A 19,072-nucleotide genomic window follows, 5' to 3' on the forward strand; every position below is an offset into this window, starting at 1 on the left:
TCCCCAGTGCTGGTTTTTTCCCAGGGGTATTATTCTGAATGCCAAATTAAAGGCATAGTCTGAAAAACCTCTATTTTTTCTTCCTTTGTAGCCGTATTACACGTTTTATGATAGTGCTTTTTTAATAGAAAAGTATACTCAATACAGTGTGTTACAGAAATGTCTCAAAGTCAAGGCATCCCTTTACTAAAGGTATTTTTTTCTTTCCTGCATGTAAATGATGAAATAATCACTTGCATTTATTCCCTAAAATAATTATGGAATTTTTCAAATTAATCATCTACCTGTATTTTACACATAGTTAATAGGGTGAACGCTGTTAGCATTCTTGTTTCTTGCTTGGTAGTATTTAAGTGCATGTGACTACATCATCTGAAAGTCCATGGCCCACTTTCCAGTCACCAATTATTTCAGCCCGGTATATAGAAGAGACTGCTGAGAGGGGAAAGAGTCTTGACCCTCAAGTAGTGGCAGAAAATTAATACTTAATTCTATAATTTTTTTTCTTAATAAAATGTCCATGACATTTTAGGCATTTAAAAAAACTTTGTCATTGTTATATTTTGAAATTAATCTATTGCCTAACAGTGACAAACATCAATCTTTAACTGCAAAGCATCCTGTTAATAAAGAGCATTTTTAGAGGGATGTGAATGAATAAGTAACTGGTCCAAGACATAGTAAGCCTGACTGCTGCTGCTGCTAAGTTGCTTCAGTCATGTCTGACTCTGTGCAACCCCATAGACGACAGCCCACCAGGCTTCTCTGTCCCTGGGATTCTCCAGGCAAGAACCCTGGAGTGGGTTGCTATTTCCTTTTCCAGTGCATGCATGCATGCTAAGTCGCTTCAGTTGTTTCCAACTCTGTGCGACCCTATGGACAGCATCCCACCAGGTTGCTCTGTCCACAGGATTCTCTAGGCAAGAATACTGGAGTGGGTTGCTATTTCCTTCTCCAGTAAGCCTGACTGTTGCTCCACTAATCAGGCATATGGTAAGCTTTATCATGTTGCACACAAGCATGAACACAGAAATATCAGGAAAGAGCCTGAGGCACAGAATCAAAGCATTTTATAACCCTCTGATATGTGACAGAGAGCTAGTTTGGGATAGTTAAGATTTGGGATTTACTGAGCATTATTTTGTTTTGCCACCATTTCTTCCAAAATTAACAGCAGAATGGGGATCAGAAGTTGGGGCAGTGGAGAAGTGTGTGGAAAAGAGAAGCTGGAAGAACTACAACTGCACTGTATATTGCTTTGAAGGCTGACAAGAAATGCTGTTTGTGTAATAAATATAACAGGGAGAGGCTAACACTTAGGGCGCACACCTGACTCAGCATTGTTCCCTGGGGCACTGGGGGAGAGGCTGGTGGATGTGGATGTTTCCTGTGCTCTTCAGCAAAGCCTTAAAGGAGATTGAAAAAGATTTTAGATGGTTGTTTTTTGTTTTTTAAAGCATTTGGAGCATAGGTCACCTATTCCTCAATCCTTTTTTGGAGCATAGATCATCTATTCAATTGTTTACCAGCTGAGCCACAAGGGAAGCCCAAGAATACTGGAGTGGGTAGCCTATCCCTTCTCCAGGGGATCTTCCCTACAGCAATTGAACTGGGTTCTCCTGCAGGCAGATTCTTTACCAACTGAGCTATCAGCGCAGCCCATTCTTCAACAATACTAAATAAATATAGGATCTTAATGTGTTGCTTTTACTGTGTTAGTTTGCTGGAATTAGAAAATCAAAAAGAGGTGAGTACATTCTTCCTAGTTATTAGGGTTTTAGTTTTGATAAACTGTGGTTGTTGTTTAATCAGTAAGTTGTGTTTGACTCTTTACAGACCCCATGGACGGCCAGGGTCTTCTGTTCATGGGATTTCCCAGGCAAGAATATTGGAGCAGGTTGTCATTTCTTCCCCACCCAGGGATCAAACTCGAGACTCTTGTATTGGCAGGCAGTTTCTTTATCACTAGTGCCACTTGGGAAGCCCCAGTGGAGTATGCCGCAAAAACTCCACAGGTGATTTTGCTTTGCCTGTGGTCCTTCTAGGTCAGGGAGTTCAAAGACTGGTCTTTGGGATGCCGGTAATCATACAGACTACTGGGCCCCGACCCAGGTTTATAGAAGCGGTATTTGAGGACTGGGTTCTAGAATCTGAATGTTCAGAGCCTCCAGCCTGGCTTGGGCCTTGGGACTCTCTCCTACCGGGCCACAGCGCCCTCTCGCCACCTCGCAATTCAGGAGGTAATCCCCAGGTGCTCCACTAGGGGGGGGCGCCAGGAACAGCTTCCGGGTGAAGCAAGGCGGGAGGCGCGGAGCGGGGCGTGAACCGGAAGTTGGCCGCGGGCGCCGCCCATCGCGCCGGGGGAGGCAGGTCCCGACGGCTTTCGGAGCTGCAGCCGTTGTTCGCGCCCACTTTTCCGACACTATGCTCCAGTTCTTGGTGAGTGGAGCTGCCGAGGAGCGAGCCGGAGCTTGGCCCAGAGCTCTCGGGGGCTCCGGACGCCCCCCCTCGTGCCGGCCTGGGGGGGCCTGGGCGTGGGTCCCGCAAACCCTGGCGCCTGCTCGTCGCCTGTCCGGGTGGGCTGTGGGTGTTTTTGTTCTGCCTCACTCATATCCTTTCACCAACATTTTTCTGACGCCGTTCAAGTCCCTAAAACTTTTGAGGTGTCAGAGCATAGGTGTTTTTTCAAAGGTGCTGTATGATGGGCCACGCGTGCTTTGTGTGCGTTCCTTGTGTTGGCTCTTTAATGACTTTTCGGCCCTCCCACCCCCGGCTTAAACACGTACCCCGTCCGCGGCTTAGAGCCCTGCTGGTTGCCATCTTTGAGAACACAGGAGGGCCAAGAATAAACTCGAAATTCGTGAGCCGCCGGAGTTAGAGGCCGAGGGAGCCCTCCTCAGACCTTTTATAGCTTCCAGACTGAGGATAGCTGGTTGCTGACATACGTGAGTCAGGCCGTGGTGAACAAGTAATTTTTCCAGAATGCTCATTCTAGGGGAAAATGAATGTTACCGTGAGTAAGCAAATTATTTTTCATGGCTCTCCTTAAGTTAGAAACAGGTTTTCTGGCAAAGATTGCCTTGTTGAAGGTTTCAGGAGGACTTGCCAGAGTTCAGCCTTAAAGTCTTTCTTCCCAGGCTTTTGTGCCTTCAAAACTTGATTCTTAAACTCTGAGTGATAAGAGTCGAGTATTCTGAAAACCTTCCAGGTGGCCCCATGGAAAGTGAGTACTCTTGGGATGAGATACTTTCCCAAATGTTACATTCTTTTTTTTTTTTTTTTTTTATTCCCAGCATGCTGAAACGAGATGCTGTCCTTTTGTTTAATTTCCAAGTTTGGGATGATTTTTTTTTTTTTTTCGGTTTTTATTGGAGAGTAATTACAGTGTTGTGTTCCTTCCAATTGTTATATTCTTTATCAAAGAGATTAAAGAAGAAAAAGTGTCCCTCTGTCCTTTTTGAGATGGCAGTTGATTTTTCAATCTTACAGACCAAAAGAGGGTATCCCTGACAGTAAACTGCCTAACCAAGACATGGCTACACCTCTGGAAGTTTCTCCAGTGCCCTGACTAGGATTCAGTAGAAATAATTACTGCCTTATAGTTGTAGGAAGCACTCAGGTTAAAAACAGTATGGGCCCCAAAGTGTAAGATGATGTCCTTGAGTCTCCTACTTCAGCTGTAGCTCATTGGTAACTGGAAGGACGTGGATTCAGAAAGGTGGTGCTGGAACAGGTTTGGAAAGTGATGGGATAGTCACAAGTAAATATCTTGGAGGGCGTATTGTCACCACCCGTTCTGGAACCCTTCAAGATGTTTCCTGCAGTTGTCATTTCCTGGAACACCATTTGAGGACCACGGCACCTGATCGTGTTGCTTATATTAACATATTCTCTTCATTCCTCATTTCTCTTTGGATTACAGTGTTTGCCCGTTATCCATCCCTTACATGTCGAAACTCGTTCCTGTGGTCCTGGCGCCTCTTTCTGCCTTGATTTTACTGCAGTGGCCTCCTCACTTGCAGCATGGTGTAGCCACGGTTTGGTTTAAGGAAGCTTTCGAAGCCTTTCGAGGGAAGCCTGGTGTGATGGGCTCTGCTGGTGGTTTGTGTGTGCTGCCTTCTGAACTTTCATGGGGTGATGCGTTGGTTCTCTTCCCTCTCGCAGGAGCAGCCTCTGTTACTCTTATTCCTCCTCTTTAATCCGTCCTCCTCAGCTTTTGGATCCCGCGTCTCAGCGCTTTTCAGTATTCTTACACAGTGTACCACCCGGGGACTTGTTTTTCTGGAAGAAGCTGCACAGAGGACAGGTGGCAAGCCCCGGGTCCTGGCTGCTCCAAGGGCCGAGAGCAGCAGTATCTCGGCGCACCAGTTGGGAAATTGCCTTATCTAAGCTCTCCGGTTTGTACTGGCTGCTGTTCCCTTCTTTTGGTTTCTGGGTGTTGCTCAGGTCTCAGACCTTGACTTTCTTTTTTTCAACACCTTTAGGGGATGTGTTCCTTGTCATGCTGTTGCCTTCACCCCCGTTGACCGCTTCCAAAACTACCTTGAGTCCTTTTCTCTGAGTTCAGTTCCCCATCATCAGCTGCCTCCTGAACATCTCTGGTCCAGCCCTCTTAGACCCAACATGTGGGGGACCCATTATCTCTTTCCCTCCCCACCCCACACTCCACACCTAACTTCTTTCTCCCCTAGCCCTGGCTTTCATTAACTTGAAATACTGACATAATCTCGACTTAGTTCTGTCCTTCATTCTTCATGTAATTTACTTGCTGTGTCTGGCACATTTATGTACTGTATATTTTTTGGGCAAGTTACTTAACTGCTCCGTGCCTCAGTTTCCCCAACATAAAGTGAACAGTAATAGTACCTGCTTTAACAGGGTTGTGAAGAACATGAATTAATTCCTGAAAAGGAGTTAAAATGCTGCCTTGCGCATAGTAAGCACTCAGTAAGAGTTATTTTTGCTTTAAGCCATCAAGTCTTCATTACTTACCTTAGGACAAGTTCTGTCTCTGTGTTTCCATTGCCAGGTTTGTAGAGCAGGTCTTCTTCCTTCCATCCTTGGACTGGCTGCACTAGCCTAGTAGGTATGAGTTAGAGAAGTTATTTTAGATTCTCTAGTTGAATAAGTCTTAAGACTTAAGTGCTGAAGTCTCTGCTTCTGAGGAGGCATCCAGTTCATATCCAGTCACCTCCAGTTACAGCAGGCTCTCCGTTTTCTCAGGTTCTCTTTCACTTTTGGTCAGTGTCTTCTTACCTGGTTCTACTCTTTGATGTTAAAAAGCAGTTCTAGTTCACATGACGACCTTTTACCTGTTTAAGAGCATTACCTTGGTGCTGCTCTCTAACTCCCTGCTCCCACCAGTCTTGTCTTTAGGCTGTCCATCTCTGCTTCTTCCACTCTTTCTTCATGGTCATCCTTCTCTGAATATTCTGATTTTTGAATTTTTTTTTTTAAATATAGCACTCCCAATATAATCTGATCGGCTGTAGACTAGCAAGGCTGTTGCCTCTGGTTCGTTGTGTTTCCCTTGACCCCCTTGGTTCTGTCCTGTCTCGCAGCTGCCAGAGTAGTCATCCAGGATGATCTGTCTTATTCACGTGCTCGGAAACTGTGGCAGATCCCTGTGTCCTTCCCGGGACATCAAGTCACGACCACTGTCACTTGATTTTTAAGGTTTCCTTGCCCACCGCCCTTCAACATGTGTCCTCTGACGTGGGTTGCTGGGCTGATCTCACCGGTCCACCCCAGGGTATGGACCTTCCTGCTGTCACGTCATCCCACTTCCCCCTTACCCGCCTTCTTGCCTTCACAGCTCCTCTTAGTGGCCCAGCTCCCACCTTTTTCCACAAGCCATCCTGATGACTTCACTCTTGAAAGCTTTACATTGTTGTGATCCATCTTCCCATTTATTTAGGGTCTTTCATCAGGGTTTTTTTTTTTTAATTTCTTAGTGATAGTCTTGCTTTTTCTAGGTACTTTTTAGTTCTGCTTAGTATTTTTTTGTTGTTGTTTCACTTTTACTGTGTTTAGTCTTACCTAGTATGCCTAGGTGCTTTTTTAGTTTTGTTGTTGGCTCATGTGACATCTTTTTTATCATTGCATTATAACTGAGCAGAGGGCTTGTGTGCCTGTTGTACAGAAAAGTAAACTCTGACAGCAGTGTTTGCTGCAAAGGAAGGACTGTATTGCAAGGCACCAAGCAAGGGAGTGGGAGACAAGGCTCAGATCTGCTCCAGCTTGGTCTTTGAGATTGGGGCTTATAAAGGGGGAAGAAAAAGAAGCTGGGGCCATTGTCTTATGATGTTTCTGTGACCTTTCTTAGTGGTAGTTTTGGTGTCAGGGTTGTCCCTGGTTTACAGTTCTGTGGCCTGTGACTCAGGAGTCTGTTAGCTCATCTTATCCTGGAGAAGGAACCTTAGTTTGTATATTAGTGATGATATGCACACCACCAATTTTGGTACATTAATGATGTTATTGACAGTAGCACTTTTAGTACATTAATGATACTATTTTAAAATTTTTTGTTGAAGTACAGTTGATTTATAATGTGTTAATTTCTGCTGTACAGCAAAGATTCAGCCATACATATATACACATAAACATTCTTTTTCGTGCTGTTTTCCATTACGGTTTATCACAAGGTACTGACTGTAGTTCCCTGTGCTATACAATAGGACCTTGTTTTATTAATGACAGCAGTAGCAACAACTTCAGTCATCTAACACTGGTTGATTAGTGTTCATTTAGCACAGGGTTGAGGTCAGAGGGGACAAGAAAACGGGATGAAGTTTTTGTTTGTTTTTTGTAGTGAAACAAGTCAAGTGTTGATTAGGAGGAAAAAGAGTACAGTATGTGTGGATAGACACATGGGCAGACTCAGAGAGTCTTGAGTTGCCAGGAATGAAGTTTTGGATAAAGAGGTTGGTTAATCATAAACTAGGCAAGGGTACTTAGTTTTAGGATGACTCAGTTTCACCATTGTTGAATTAGTTGTTGCTGATGTATGGAAGTGCTAATGATTCCGGTATATTGATTCTGTATCTAGCATCCTTGTCTACCTTTTAGCTCCAGTAGTTTGTAGATTCACTTCGCAGTGAATCGGAGAAGGCAGTACTATGAAGGCACTCATGTCTCCAGGGAAGACAAAAATGACAGTTCTGTGTTCTTTTCCAGTTCTTCTTTCCCGCTCTCCTGTTCTGACTCTCAAGTCAGGCCTTGTAGTAGAAGTAGAGTGAATGTCCTAGTTTTGTTTCTGTTTTGAGTGGAAATGCTTCTCAGGTTTTAGTAGGATGTTTGTGTTTCTGATATTTCCTAACAGATTCATGGAACTCTTTTGATAGCTCAGTTGGTAAAGAATCCACCTGCAATGTGGGAGACCCCGGTTTGATTTCTGGGTCGAAAAGATCCACTGGAGAAGGGATAGGCCTCCCACTCCAGTGTTCTTGGGCTTCTCTTGTTGCTCAGCTGGTAAAGAATCCGCCTGCAGTGTAGGAGACCTAGGTTCGATCCCTGGGTTGGGAAGATCCCCTGGAGAAAGGAAAGGCTACCCACTCCAGTATTCTGGCCTGGAGAATCCCATGGACTGTGTAGTCCATGGGGTCGCAAAGAGTCAGACACAACTGAGCAACTTTCACTCTACTCAGTCACTTCTATTTCTTAGGAGTTTTTATTGAGATAGGCAATTGAATTTTATTGTGCTTTTTCCCCATCTAGTGATCATGACTTTTGTCCTTTAATATGTTAATATAAATTAGATTTCTAACACAAGGCATTTAATCTGCGTGGCCCATTCAGATCATTTGCTGATGTTCTGTGTTTTGTTTACTGCATCTTGATGTACAATATTTTATTTTGTCTTGTCTTTCTAGAATAGATCATAAAGATCACAGGAAGAGGAAACATACTTTATAGTTAGATTTCCCAAGCAAATGGCACTTAGTACTTTGGGATTGATTTCATTTATTTATAATTAGATACTCCTTTTTTGCTTGATTACTGCTGTCAGATATTCATAAGATATTTGAATATTTGAATTAGCTTCTTTGAGAATAGTCACACCAGTTCTACCTGATGTCCTGCTTTTCAGAGTGTTACTGGCTAACTTCCATGAATGTCTCTGTTTAATTTACTGGCTCAATTGAAGAATTAATAGCTTTTTTTTTTTGGTTGTTTTTATTTCTTCATTCTTTAAGGAAAGGTATAGAATATAAACCCTAGCTTACTCCTTAATAATGTACTTCTATGTAGTGTTAGTAGAGGGGGGTAGAATTTGAGTTTTATTGTTACTGAAGCAGTTGTTAAACATTTGATGATTATCTCTACACCAAGTGTTGAGTGTTTAAAAGACTAAGGCACAAAAAAGGTAACTTTTTTCCCTGCTTCCTTGGAACAGAGAGATTCTCTAACAGCTTCTATAGCTGAGACTAAGCTTGAGAAGTAAAATTGTCAGCTTACTTTTTATTAATGTAGGATAATGTATACTTTTGGTTTTCTTGTCAGTGTGTAGTTTTTTTCATCTGAGACTGTGAAACATTTTTAGGTGTCCTTTTGAATGCTAGTTATATTTGCTAAACACAATCAGATTATTTTTAGATTTCATAAATCCTTCTTGGCAAATATAAGATGGTTCAGGTTCTATGTTGTAACTTGGTTTGGGTGTGTACTCTTTGAAAATGTGATTTAATGGGTCTTATTTCAGACATGTCAGGTAGTATTCATTCTGGATTATTGCCAGTAACCATTTCCAGATAAAAATTGTAGCTTTATTTATGGAGCTACACACATAGCAGCTTTTTGTTGGGGGCAGGAGTTGAGCATCATCCAGAGGAGTCAGATTGCTTCGAAGTTGTCTCTCTACTTTTTAGGACTTGGTGCTTCTTTATGTTAAGAGATACAGTGTTGTAACTAAGCCCCTCATGTGTCTATATATTAAAAAAAAAATTTGACAGACAACATTTTCAGACCTCTCATATACAAAACAAAGCCTTAGTCTAATGGTCCTCATTTTTTCATCTGACATTTCCATTCTTTTTAAACATTTGTCCAATCTCGAAACCTCAAAGTTGTTTTTTATTTTCTCAGTTTTATCCCATATAGCTGATATTCTGCCTATTCTTACTGTTTGTTTTGGCTGGGCTATGTTGCATGCAGGATCTTAGTCCCCCAACCAGGGATCAAACCCTTGCCCCCCTGTAGGGGAAGGGTGGAGTCCTAACCCCTGGACTGCCGGGAAAGTCCCAAATCTTACTTTATTATTTTTTTAATAGTTTTGAAATGTAGTTCCCAAACCATACAGTTGGATTTAGTGGTATGTTCACAGACTTGTGCAAGAATCACCACTATCTAATTTTTATATCTAACTTTACTTATCTCCTGAGAAACCTGTATGCAGGTCAAGAAGCAACAGTTAAAACCAGACATGGAACAATGGCCTGGTTCCAAATTGGGAAAGGAGTACGTTAAGGCTGTATATTGTCACTCTGCTTATTTAACTTTTATGCAGGATACATCATGCGAAATGCCGGGCTGGATCAATCACAAGCTGGTATCAAAATTGCTGGGAGAAATATCAACAACCTCAGATATGTAGGTGATACCACTAATTGGAGGAATCAAAGAGGAACTAAAAAAAGCCTCTTGATAAGAGTGGAAGAAGAGAGTGAAAAAAGCTGGCTTAAAACTCAGCATTCAAAAAAAAAGTATGATCATGGCATTCAATTCTATCACTTCATGGCAAATAGAAGGGGAAAACATGGAAGTAGTGACAGATTTTATTTTCATGGGCTCCACATGAAATTAAAAGACACTTGCTCCTTGGAAGGATATTTATGGCAAACCTGTGAAAGTGAAAGTTGTTCAGTTGTGTCCTACCATTTGTGACCCCATGGATTATACAGTCCATGGAATTCTCCAGGCCAGAATACTGGAGTGGGTAGCCTTTCCTTTCTCCAGGGGATCTTCCCAACCCAGGAATCAAACCCAGGTCTCCTGCATTGCAGGCGGATTCTTTACCAGCTGAGCCACAAGGGAAGCCCTGGCAAACCTAGAGAGTGTTAAAAAGCAGAGACATCACTTTGCTGACAAAGGTCTGTATATATCAAAGTTATGTTTTTTCCAGTAGTCATGTATGGTTGTAACAATGCAAAGAAGACTGAGCGTCGAAGAATAAATGATGCTTTTGAATTGTAGTGCTGGAGAAGACTCTTGAGAATCCCTTGGACAGCAAGGAGATCAAATCAGTCAATCTTAAAGGAAATCAACTTTAAATATTCATTAGAAGGACTGATGCTGAAGCTCCAATACCTTGGCCACCTGATGTGAAGAGCTGACTCATTGGAAAAGACCCTGATGCTGGGAAAGATTGAGGGCAGGAGGAGAAGGGGCTGACAGAGGATGAGATGGTGGGATGGCATCACTGACTCAATGGACATGAGTTTGTGCAAACTCTGGGAGATAGTGAAGGACAGGGAAGCCTAGCACGCTTCATTCCATGGGGTCACAAAGAGTCAGACATGACTTAGTGATTAAACAACAACTATATTTCATTGCCTCCCAAAGAAACTCCATACCATTAGCATTCATTTCTCATTCCCCTCACACTCAACCCTGGACAGTCACTCATTTCGTGTCTCTCTGGATTTGCCTGTCCTGGACTTTTCTTTTAGTGAAATCATATAATATGTAGTCTTTTCTGACTGCCTCTCATTGGCATCATGTTTTCAGGGTTCATCCATGTTTTAGCATGGATCAGTGCTTCATTCCTTTTTATGGCTATATTGCATCATGTGAATACACCACATTTTGTTAATTCATTCACCAGTTGATGGACGTTTGGGTTGTTTCCACCATTTGGCTATTATGAATACTCCTGCTGTGAACATTCATGCACAAGTTTTTGTGTAGATACATGTGTCAGTTTTATGGCTTATATACCCTAAAGTGTAATTGGTGCATCAGATGGTAACTTTGCTCAGCTTTTGGAGGATTCGCAAGACTCCCATAGTGGCTGCATCATGTTGCATTCCCACCAGCAGCATATGTTCCATTTTCTGCCTTTCCTTGCCAGCACTTGCTCATCTTTTTCATTCACGTCATCCTAGTGGATGTAACGAGGCACCTTGTTGTGGGTTTGATTTGCATTTCCTTAATGACTAATGATGTTGAGCATCTTTCCATGTGATTGTTGGCTGTTTATTTGTATTTCTTCTTTGGAGAAATGTCTCTTTGAATCCTTTGCTCATTTTAAAATTGGATTGTCTTTTTATCATTCAGTCAAGAGTTCCTTATATATTCTGAGCACAGGTCCTTTATCAGATACATGATGTGCACGTATTTCATTCTGTGGTTGTCTTCACCGTCTTGGTATTCTTTGAAACACACTTTAAGTTTTGACAAAGTGAGATTTATCCATTTTTAAAAGAGATTTATAGTTTAAGCTCTTATATTTAGGTCTTTGATCCCTTTTGAGTTTTGTTTTGTTTGTGATGTGAAGTACGTGTCAGCTTTGTTCCTTTTTATGTGGATATGCAGTTGTCCCAGCATCATTCCTTGCAAAGACCATCTTTCTCCCATTGGCTGCTTAGCACCCTTGTTGAAAATCACATGACCATAAATGTAAAGGTTTATTCTTGGACCCTTTATTCTACTCCATTGATCTTGATTTTTAAGAAGAAAAACCATTCATGTTTGCTTGCCTTCTCTGCTGTCTGTTTATTCCACTGTTTTGGGTACAGCTGTCAGGCGAATGCTGACAGAATGGTGCTTCATCACGTTGCTGCTGGTAAAGAGCAGGCAGTGGTTTCCTACCCCTTGGCATGAGAACTAAACGCGCTTGCTGGTTTTTTGAAGTCCATCAGTTAGCCCCACCCGGCTCTCCATACTGGTATTTCTCTCCGTTTTTTGTTCAAATCTTCTTTTCTCATTGGGCCTATTTCTTTTATTCAGGTCATCACATTGTCATTCCTGTCTTGTACCTTGATTCTCCAGAGTCACGTCCCTTGCCAGTTTAAATTTTAACACTTCCTTAGCATCTTTAGAGCCTTTAATAACAAGTTGAGGTACACTGATCTCTTTCAGGTATGGTTTCTTAAAAGAAGCACTTCTATGTCATTCATTTGGTTACTTAATGCATGACCCAGTTCTGGTTTTTCATGCATCTGTTACATTCAAGGTCCTGTGCAGGGTCCTGTCTGTTGTTATAACTATTATACTTAATGTATAGCTTTTCTTTCTGTACAGCATATACCTTCTTTAAGAAAAGAGACCATTTTGAAATCTTTTCACAGGGCTGGATATGAAACTGATTTTTGGTATATAAGGGACTGCAATCCTTCAATCAAAACCTTTAGAGGCCAGATGTATTTGGGAGGATGTTTTTCAGATTTCTTCTCACCCATTTGTCCTCTACGTAGCTTTGCTCATGTCACTCCTCAGTCCCCAAACTTCTGGTGTTTTACCATTTATTGTCCCCAATATGTTTGTGAGAAGCAGCTACATATTCCTAGAGTCTCAGAATCATTGTAGAAAGGACATAATCAGAATGTATTTAGTGTTGAGCTTGGGAGGAAGGCACTCCCTTCCTTCTGCTTATCTTCTCTGCAGAGAGTGCTCTGGGGGTGGGGGTAGGGGTGGGGGGCTGTGGCGATAGTATCCAGCCATCCGGATGGACCACTGAGGAGGCCTCCAGGTCTTGACCTGGAGGAAGTTAAACATTCCTGCCCTGTGGAGAGGCTTCTGGCTCATTCGTGACCTGAGCTCTGCTGCTGCTGCTAAGTCGCTTCAGTCGTGTCTGACTCTGTGCGGCCCCATAGACGGCAGCCCACCAGGCTCCCCCGTCCCTGGGATTCTCCAGGCAAGAACACTGGAGTGGGTTGCTATTTCCTTCTCCAATGCATGAAAGTGAAAAGTGAAAGTGAAGTCACTCAGTCGTGTCCGACTCTTAGCGAACCCATGGACTGCAGCCTACCAGGCTCCTCCGTCCATGGGATTTTCCAGGCAAAAGTACTGGAGTGGGGTGCCACCTCGTTCCTCAGATACAGATGTTATTTTTTTTAATTCTTTATTTATTCTGATTAAAATTTCTTACCTCTCTAAACTTGCCTATCGAGTATTCCATGAACAACATACAAATGCTTTTCTACTGTCATGCGTTTTCCTCCAGCTTCTCTTCATGTGACCATTTCTCTATGTTGTGTATGTAGTTTCACAATATCCTGTTGGTAGACATAGCAGTATTTTGAAACTGGAGTTGGATGACTTGTCCAGAGACTCATGACTCGTCTAGAGACCCATGATTTTTGTTTTGTGTTTCAAATAACTGTTGTTTTTTTTTTTAATCACCCTGGTGCTAGTGAAATTGCCAAAATGAAATCATATTTAGATTTGCCTCATTTATTTTGAGACACACTTGGTAAGAACCAAGAACCCTAGAATTTTGAAGCTGGAAGGAAGATTGTTAGTATAATTTTTTATAAGTCAGGAGCCTCAAATCAACATAGCACTGAGGAGGTTAAGTGTCTTGCCTGAAGGTACACAGCTAGATAGTGGTAGAACCACAATTTATTTTTCTTGAAATTTTTCAACCTTCTGTTCTTTCTGTTTGGTGTTAGAGCTAACATTCTTAGGTGATTTTTCCCCCTTCTCTTTTTAAGCAAATTTAATACTCTTTCTGGATTTGGAAAACCTCTTACTTCCTGGTTTCAACCCATGGGCGTGGGAAAAAATCATTTGGCTTCTTGGTGCCACATTGGTAAAAGTATTTCACAAGCTATGTTTGAATAATCAAATGTTCAGAAAATGGTCTATGTTTTGACTTGATAGTCTCTTTTCTGCTTCCTACTAACAAACCCATTTAAATTATGGGTGTTTAAAGCTTAGTAAGCTTAAGGCTTAGAAAGGATCCAGCTGTGTTCTGTCTCCCATATGCGTCTCCAACTTGAAGACAATTCAACCACTGGTGCTAAGTGTGATGCTTTATTTTTCTAGGTTAACCTCTGCTGTGTATTTATTAGGAGCAACAGTGACTAAAGAAAATAATAAAAAATCAGTTGCAAGTTCAAATTTATAAAATTAGAAGTTATGTGTTCAGTTGGACATTTTGAATTATTGGATGAAAGTGTTAGATGCTTAGTTGTGTCCAGTTCTCTGCTATCCCATGACTGTTGCCCACCAGGCTTCTCTGTTCATGGAATTCTCCAGGCAAGAATACTGTAGTGGGTTGCTCTTCCCATCTCCAGGGGAATCTTCCCGATCCAGGGATTGAACCTGGCTCTCCTGAATTGCAGGCAGATTTTTTTTACCATCTGAGCCACCAGGGAAGCCCACTGAGGGCGGCGGGGAGGAAAGCCAGGAAATTATAGATCATCGTTAAAACTCCAAGCTGAAGGAACTTTGAAGCTCTTTTGGTGTTCAGGGATTTTCATGAAGCAATTTGTATTCAGGAATACAGTCACCCAGTGAGATAAACACTGCTGCTGCTGCTAAGTCGCTTCAGTCGTGTCTGACTGAAGCGACCCCATGGACTGCAGCCCACCAGGCTTCTCCGTCCATGGGATTCTCCAGGCAGGAACACTGGAGTGGGTTGCCATTTCCTTCTCCAATGCGTGAAAGTGGAAAGTTAAAATGAAGTTGCTCAGTCGTGTCCGACTCTTAGCGACCCCATGGACTGCAGCCTACCAGGCTCCTCCATCCATGGGATTTTCCAGGCAACAGTACTGGAGTGGGGTGAGTTCTCTAAAGGTTGTGCATGTGTCTTGCCACTGATTCAGAGCTGGTTAGGGGACCTGTGGTCTCTGCAGGTCTTAAGTGCCCTGCCCATTAGACTCCACCCATGCCAGAGAGCTAAGCCATATGCTCTTTCAGTTGTGTGACAGTCTCTTGCTTTCTGTCATTGTATATTTTAGTTTTTGAGTGTGAATCTGCTTTAGGTTGTCCTGTGCTCCTGTGATGAAAGACCCTGAACAAGTTACTTCATGTCTTAGACCAGGTGCCTCCTAAAAATTGAAGAGCTTGAACTGTGAACATCCTTCATTTTCTAAAATTCTATGATTTAGCTAGATACTTTTTAAAATTGGATACTTTTTACTTGATGTAGCAAGAAATAACAAATCTCATAACCACGCCACCCCCCCATTAAAAAAATACCAAACTGTGGCTCTTAACAAAAATCAGATTTTGGCTTGAGTTTCTAGAACTTACAGCCAAGTCTTTGTAAGGTCGATGTGTTTAGTTCTACCATATACTATTTAACCTTGTGGGAGGATATTTCCATGCCTATTTTATAGAAGAAAGATGTGTATTTCATGCTATGCACTCCTCTGGACTGGGCACTGAGGTCTTCTAACTGTCCTGAGTTCCTTAGGAGAATACTCTCTGTGTCATCTGGTTTGGTAAGAACACTGTCCATGTCATCTGGTTGGTATCAGGTGGCACAGAACTCAGTCTCCAGTGTGACTCTTCCTATTCTATTCTTACAGCTTGGATTTACTCTTGGCAACGTGGTGGGAATGTATCTGGCTCAAAACTATGACGTAAGTGACCATATTCATGTTTTCCTTGATTCCACATACCTACTGTATAGTGACTTGTGTTTCTTGAAGTAAAGTATGCCTTCCAGCATAAACAAGGTGGTCCATAGGTCTGAGAGGAAAGTCCTGAATTTTATAGAAAGATTTTCCATTGTCTGAAAAAATAATAGAACTCACAGAAGCACCTGACCTACATTTCACCCTAAGAGAACAAAATCCCATCAGTTTAGGTGGTCTCATGGTGACCATGAGCTGTGTTTGTTAGCGCAGAGTAATGTTGTTGGAGTCTTACAGTTCTGTGGAAAATCACGTGAAGTGAGACTTCACTCTACCCGGCTGTAGAGATGATTGAGTAGTTTGGAGGTGGATCCATTTAGTGCTACACATGTAAGGACAGAATTCCGTGAAGTAGGGAGTTGTATTAGCTTCACTTTACAGATGTGTAAGTTGAAAATCAGGTGACACAACTGCCCATGAATGGGAATCCTGAAATGAAATGTTTCTTTTAAGGAGACAAGGAAAGAAGACATGATTTTAACTTTTGGTTTGTAGTGAAGTTTTTAGTGTGATAAAGGGAATTAACTTGTCATCCTTAAACTTGAGTCATGTGGTTTTCTAGGCAGGTGCTTGTTAAGTTACGTCACATTTATTGTTTACATGTACAACTTTGCTTGGACTATAAAGAAAATTTGGACCATAAAGCTGAGTGCCGAAGAATTGATGCTTTTGAACTGTGCTGTTGAAGAAGACTCTTGAGAGTCACTTGGACTGCAAGGAGATCCAACCAGTCCATCCTAAAGGAAATCAATCCTAAGTGTTCATTGGAAAGACTGATGTTGAAGCTGAAACTCCAGTACTTTGGCCACCTGATGCGAAGAGGTGACGCATTTGAAAAGACCCTGATGCTGGGAAAGATTGAAGGCGGGAGGAGAAGGGGACGACAGAGGATGAGATGGTTGGATGGCATCACCGACTGAATGGACATGAGTTTGAGTAAACTCCGGGAGTTGGTGATGGACAGGGAGGCCTGGCGTGCTGCAGTCCATGGGGTTGCGAAGACTCGGACACTGCTGAGTGAACTGAACTGAACAACTTTGTTTGGCACTGGATTGAGGGAGTTCAGTGGGTATATAAAAGTAGAACTCAGAGTCTGACTTTTGGGGAGGGAGCCTGCTTTAACTTAGCATTTTGGGGATCTTTCTTAGGCAGTTCTGAGGTTAAGAAACACCGCTGTTTATCAGGTTTCTTTTAGAGGAAAGTTAAGAAGCCATTTCTCTTTAGAGGAAGAGAAATGAAAAAATACTAAGTAGACATAAAATGATGATACTCTCTTTTCTCTTTAAAGATACCAAACCTGGCTAAAAAACTTGAAGAAATTAAAAAGGACGTGGACGCCAAGAAGAAACCCCCTAGTTGCTGAAGCCAACTCCAGCACTGCCTTCTGGATAAACTGAGTCTACTGCTCTCCAGGGCCTCCTTTACCATTTGAACCAAAATCTTTTGTTTTAATCTCCAGCCTCCGCAGTTTTCTTTTTCGCTAGACCTTGCATTGCCTCACAGCACAAAAGGGGCCAGAAGTTAAGAGCAACCCTTATTTCTCCAACATCCTCACTTCTTCCCTTCCTCCTTCCAGCCTCTTGGGAGGTCCTGAGAATGAAATCATGGTGCTCGATTAGTTATCATACCCTTAATTAGTAGTCTCTCCCTTATTCTTTGGGATTTCTACTACCTTTTTCAAAAGAAAAATGGATGAGTTTTATGTAGATGATGAGATCCAAATGATGTGTATTTCAGAATCTGGTAATTATAATGGGTTTTTAAACATTTGGTACTAAATTATGTTGTTTCACAGTAGTAATTAAAATGAAAATCTGGAAGCTAGTTTCTGTGAATTATCTACTGATTTTATATCGTCAGGAAGCTCCATAGTTGCTAATTTCACCAATAAATCAATTTACTATTCATTATCCAAGAAACTGTGTTCTGAGAATCCTATCAGGAATTGGGGAATTTAAAAGTATTTAAAATAATGGTCTTTGTCTTCAGTAGAATTCATAATCTAGTGTGCCTGTTTTTTCTAGATGTATTTGATCAATCTCTTTTCAGTCATGAGAATCATAGTTAATGTGATTACAGGTACCTTTGACATTACATGGTAGATCTATGAGAAATTGTCTATAAAGGAAATTTTCTGCATTTTTATATTAAAAAAGTGTATACATTATAACTTTAGAGTGATTCTCATAAGACTTTGTGTTTTTCTCCTGCAATCAGAAATTACTTTTGTAATTTTTCAACGCATAATCAGTCCATAAAATTTTTTAGTTGTAAAAAAATGATTAAATACATAACTTTCCTCTGGGTCAATACAAAAGTGATTTGTATTATCCTCCAGCTCATAGTTCCTCCCACTGGAGTCAGACACTGTCGCTAGTTTCTTGTATCCTTTTGGGAAAGATTTTGTGCTTAAATACACAAACATACATGGGGGTTTATGTATGCAGAGTCTTCCCCAGTGGGGATCATTACATGGCCGTCTGGAAAGGACAAAGGACTGCTTTCATTTTTCAGCTGCAGAAGGTTGTACTGAGTAAATATACTATAATGTGTTTAATCCACTCCTGAGAAATGCTAAGTTTTTTCCTGTCTTGCTACTACAGTGGTAATGTTAAACCTGATGTTACACTTGTCAATGCAGGGGGATAGCTCCATCCTGAAGTCCTAGAAGGGTGATGTGCACTAAATATAAATAAAGTCCCATCTCACTGGGCATTTTGTTTCAGAGAGCTTGTTGGGCAGCTTCACTGATAATGCCATTTCTGAGGACATTTTAGCAGAATCAGTAAACTGGAAGAATGGCTTAGAGACCTTTTTTTCAGACAGTGATGCCACTGTTACTGTGATGATAAAATGAAGTGATTCTGCTTCTCTTGGAAAACACAAATCTTTCATACATGGAGATGAGTTTTGTCCCTGTTGAGTTGTACTGGTGTGTGAGACAGATTAGGATCATATTATGGACTGACTTCTCCCTTGAAGTGTGATCAGGGGCAAGCAGCTTATTTTTCTGAAACTGTTGTATTCTCTGTACCTACCTCAGAGGGCTTCCATGAGAAACAGCTGAAATAATATGTGATGTGTAGCACATTGCTTTGCAAATTAGCCAATAAAGAGTAGATACTAGTCCAAACATGTTGCTTTGGGTCCGAATACTTTTTTTTTCTCCCCCTGCACTCACTTTTGGAGCAAAAGTCTATGAACTGTGCAAAATTTGTTGTTATTCTTTGGTCACTCACTTTGTTGATGAAAATCTATAGTATCCAAATTGATCAAAGCACCTGGCTTACAAGGTTTGCTCTTGGATGACTGAATTGTTAGCAGAGTGAACTGCAGCCTTGAAGGAGAGAGATTTACCATCCTTCAGAATATTCAAAATGCCACAAACTTAGAAAACCGTTTTCAAAGTCAGATTCTTTTTATCACCTACGGAGCATTGTTATTTGTGGATGTGTTCTCCCAGACTGGCTGCTCTGGGGGCGAGGGTC

At 41.6% G+C, this 19,072-nt stretch overlaps 1 protein-coding gene across 1 annotated transcript; it reads left to right on the forward strand.

Moving 5' to 3' along the window:
- Positions 1 to 1,995: 1,995 nt before the first annotated feature.
- On the forward strand, positions 1,996 to 17,901 carry STMP1 (short transmembrane mitochondrial protein 1). The gene is made up of 4 exons (XM_055589389.1): positions 1,996 to 2,015; positions 2,277 to 2,439; positions 15,477 to 15,530; positions 16,873 to 17,901. The coding sequence occupies exons 1-4, from the start codon at positions 1,996 to 1,998 to the stop codon at positions 16,945 to 16,947; spliced, it is 312 nt and encodes a 103-aa protein (XP_055445364.1). The 3' UTR covers positions 16,948 to 17,901.
- The last annotated feature ends 1,171 nt before the right edge of the window (positions 17,902 to 19,072 follow it).

This window comes from Bubalus kerabau, chromosome 8, assembly GCF_029407905.1.
Source record: "Bubalus kerabau isolate K-KA32 ecotype Philippines breed swamp buffalo chromosome 8, PCC_UOA_SB_1v2, whole genome shotgun sequence".
NCBI lineage: Eukaryota > Metazoa > Chordata > Mammalia > Artiodactyla > Bovidae > Bubalus > Bubalus kerabau.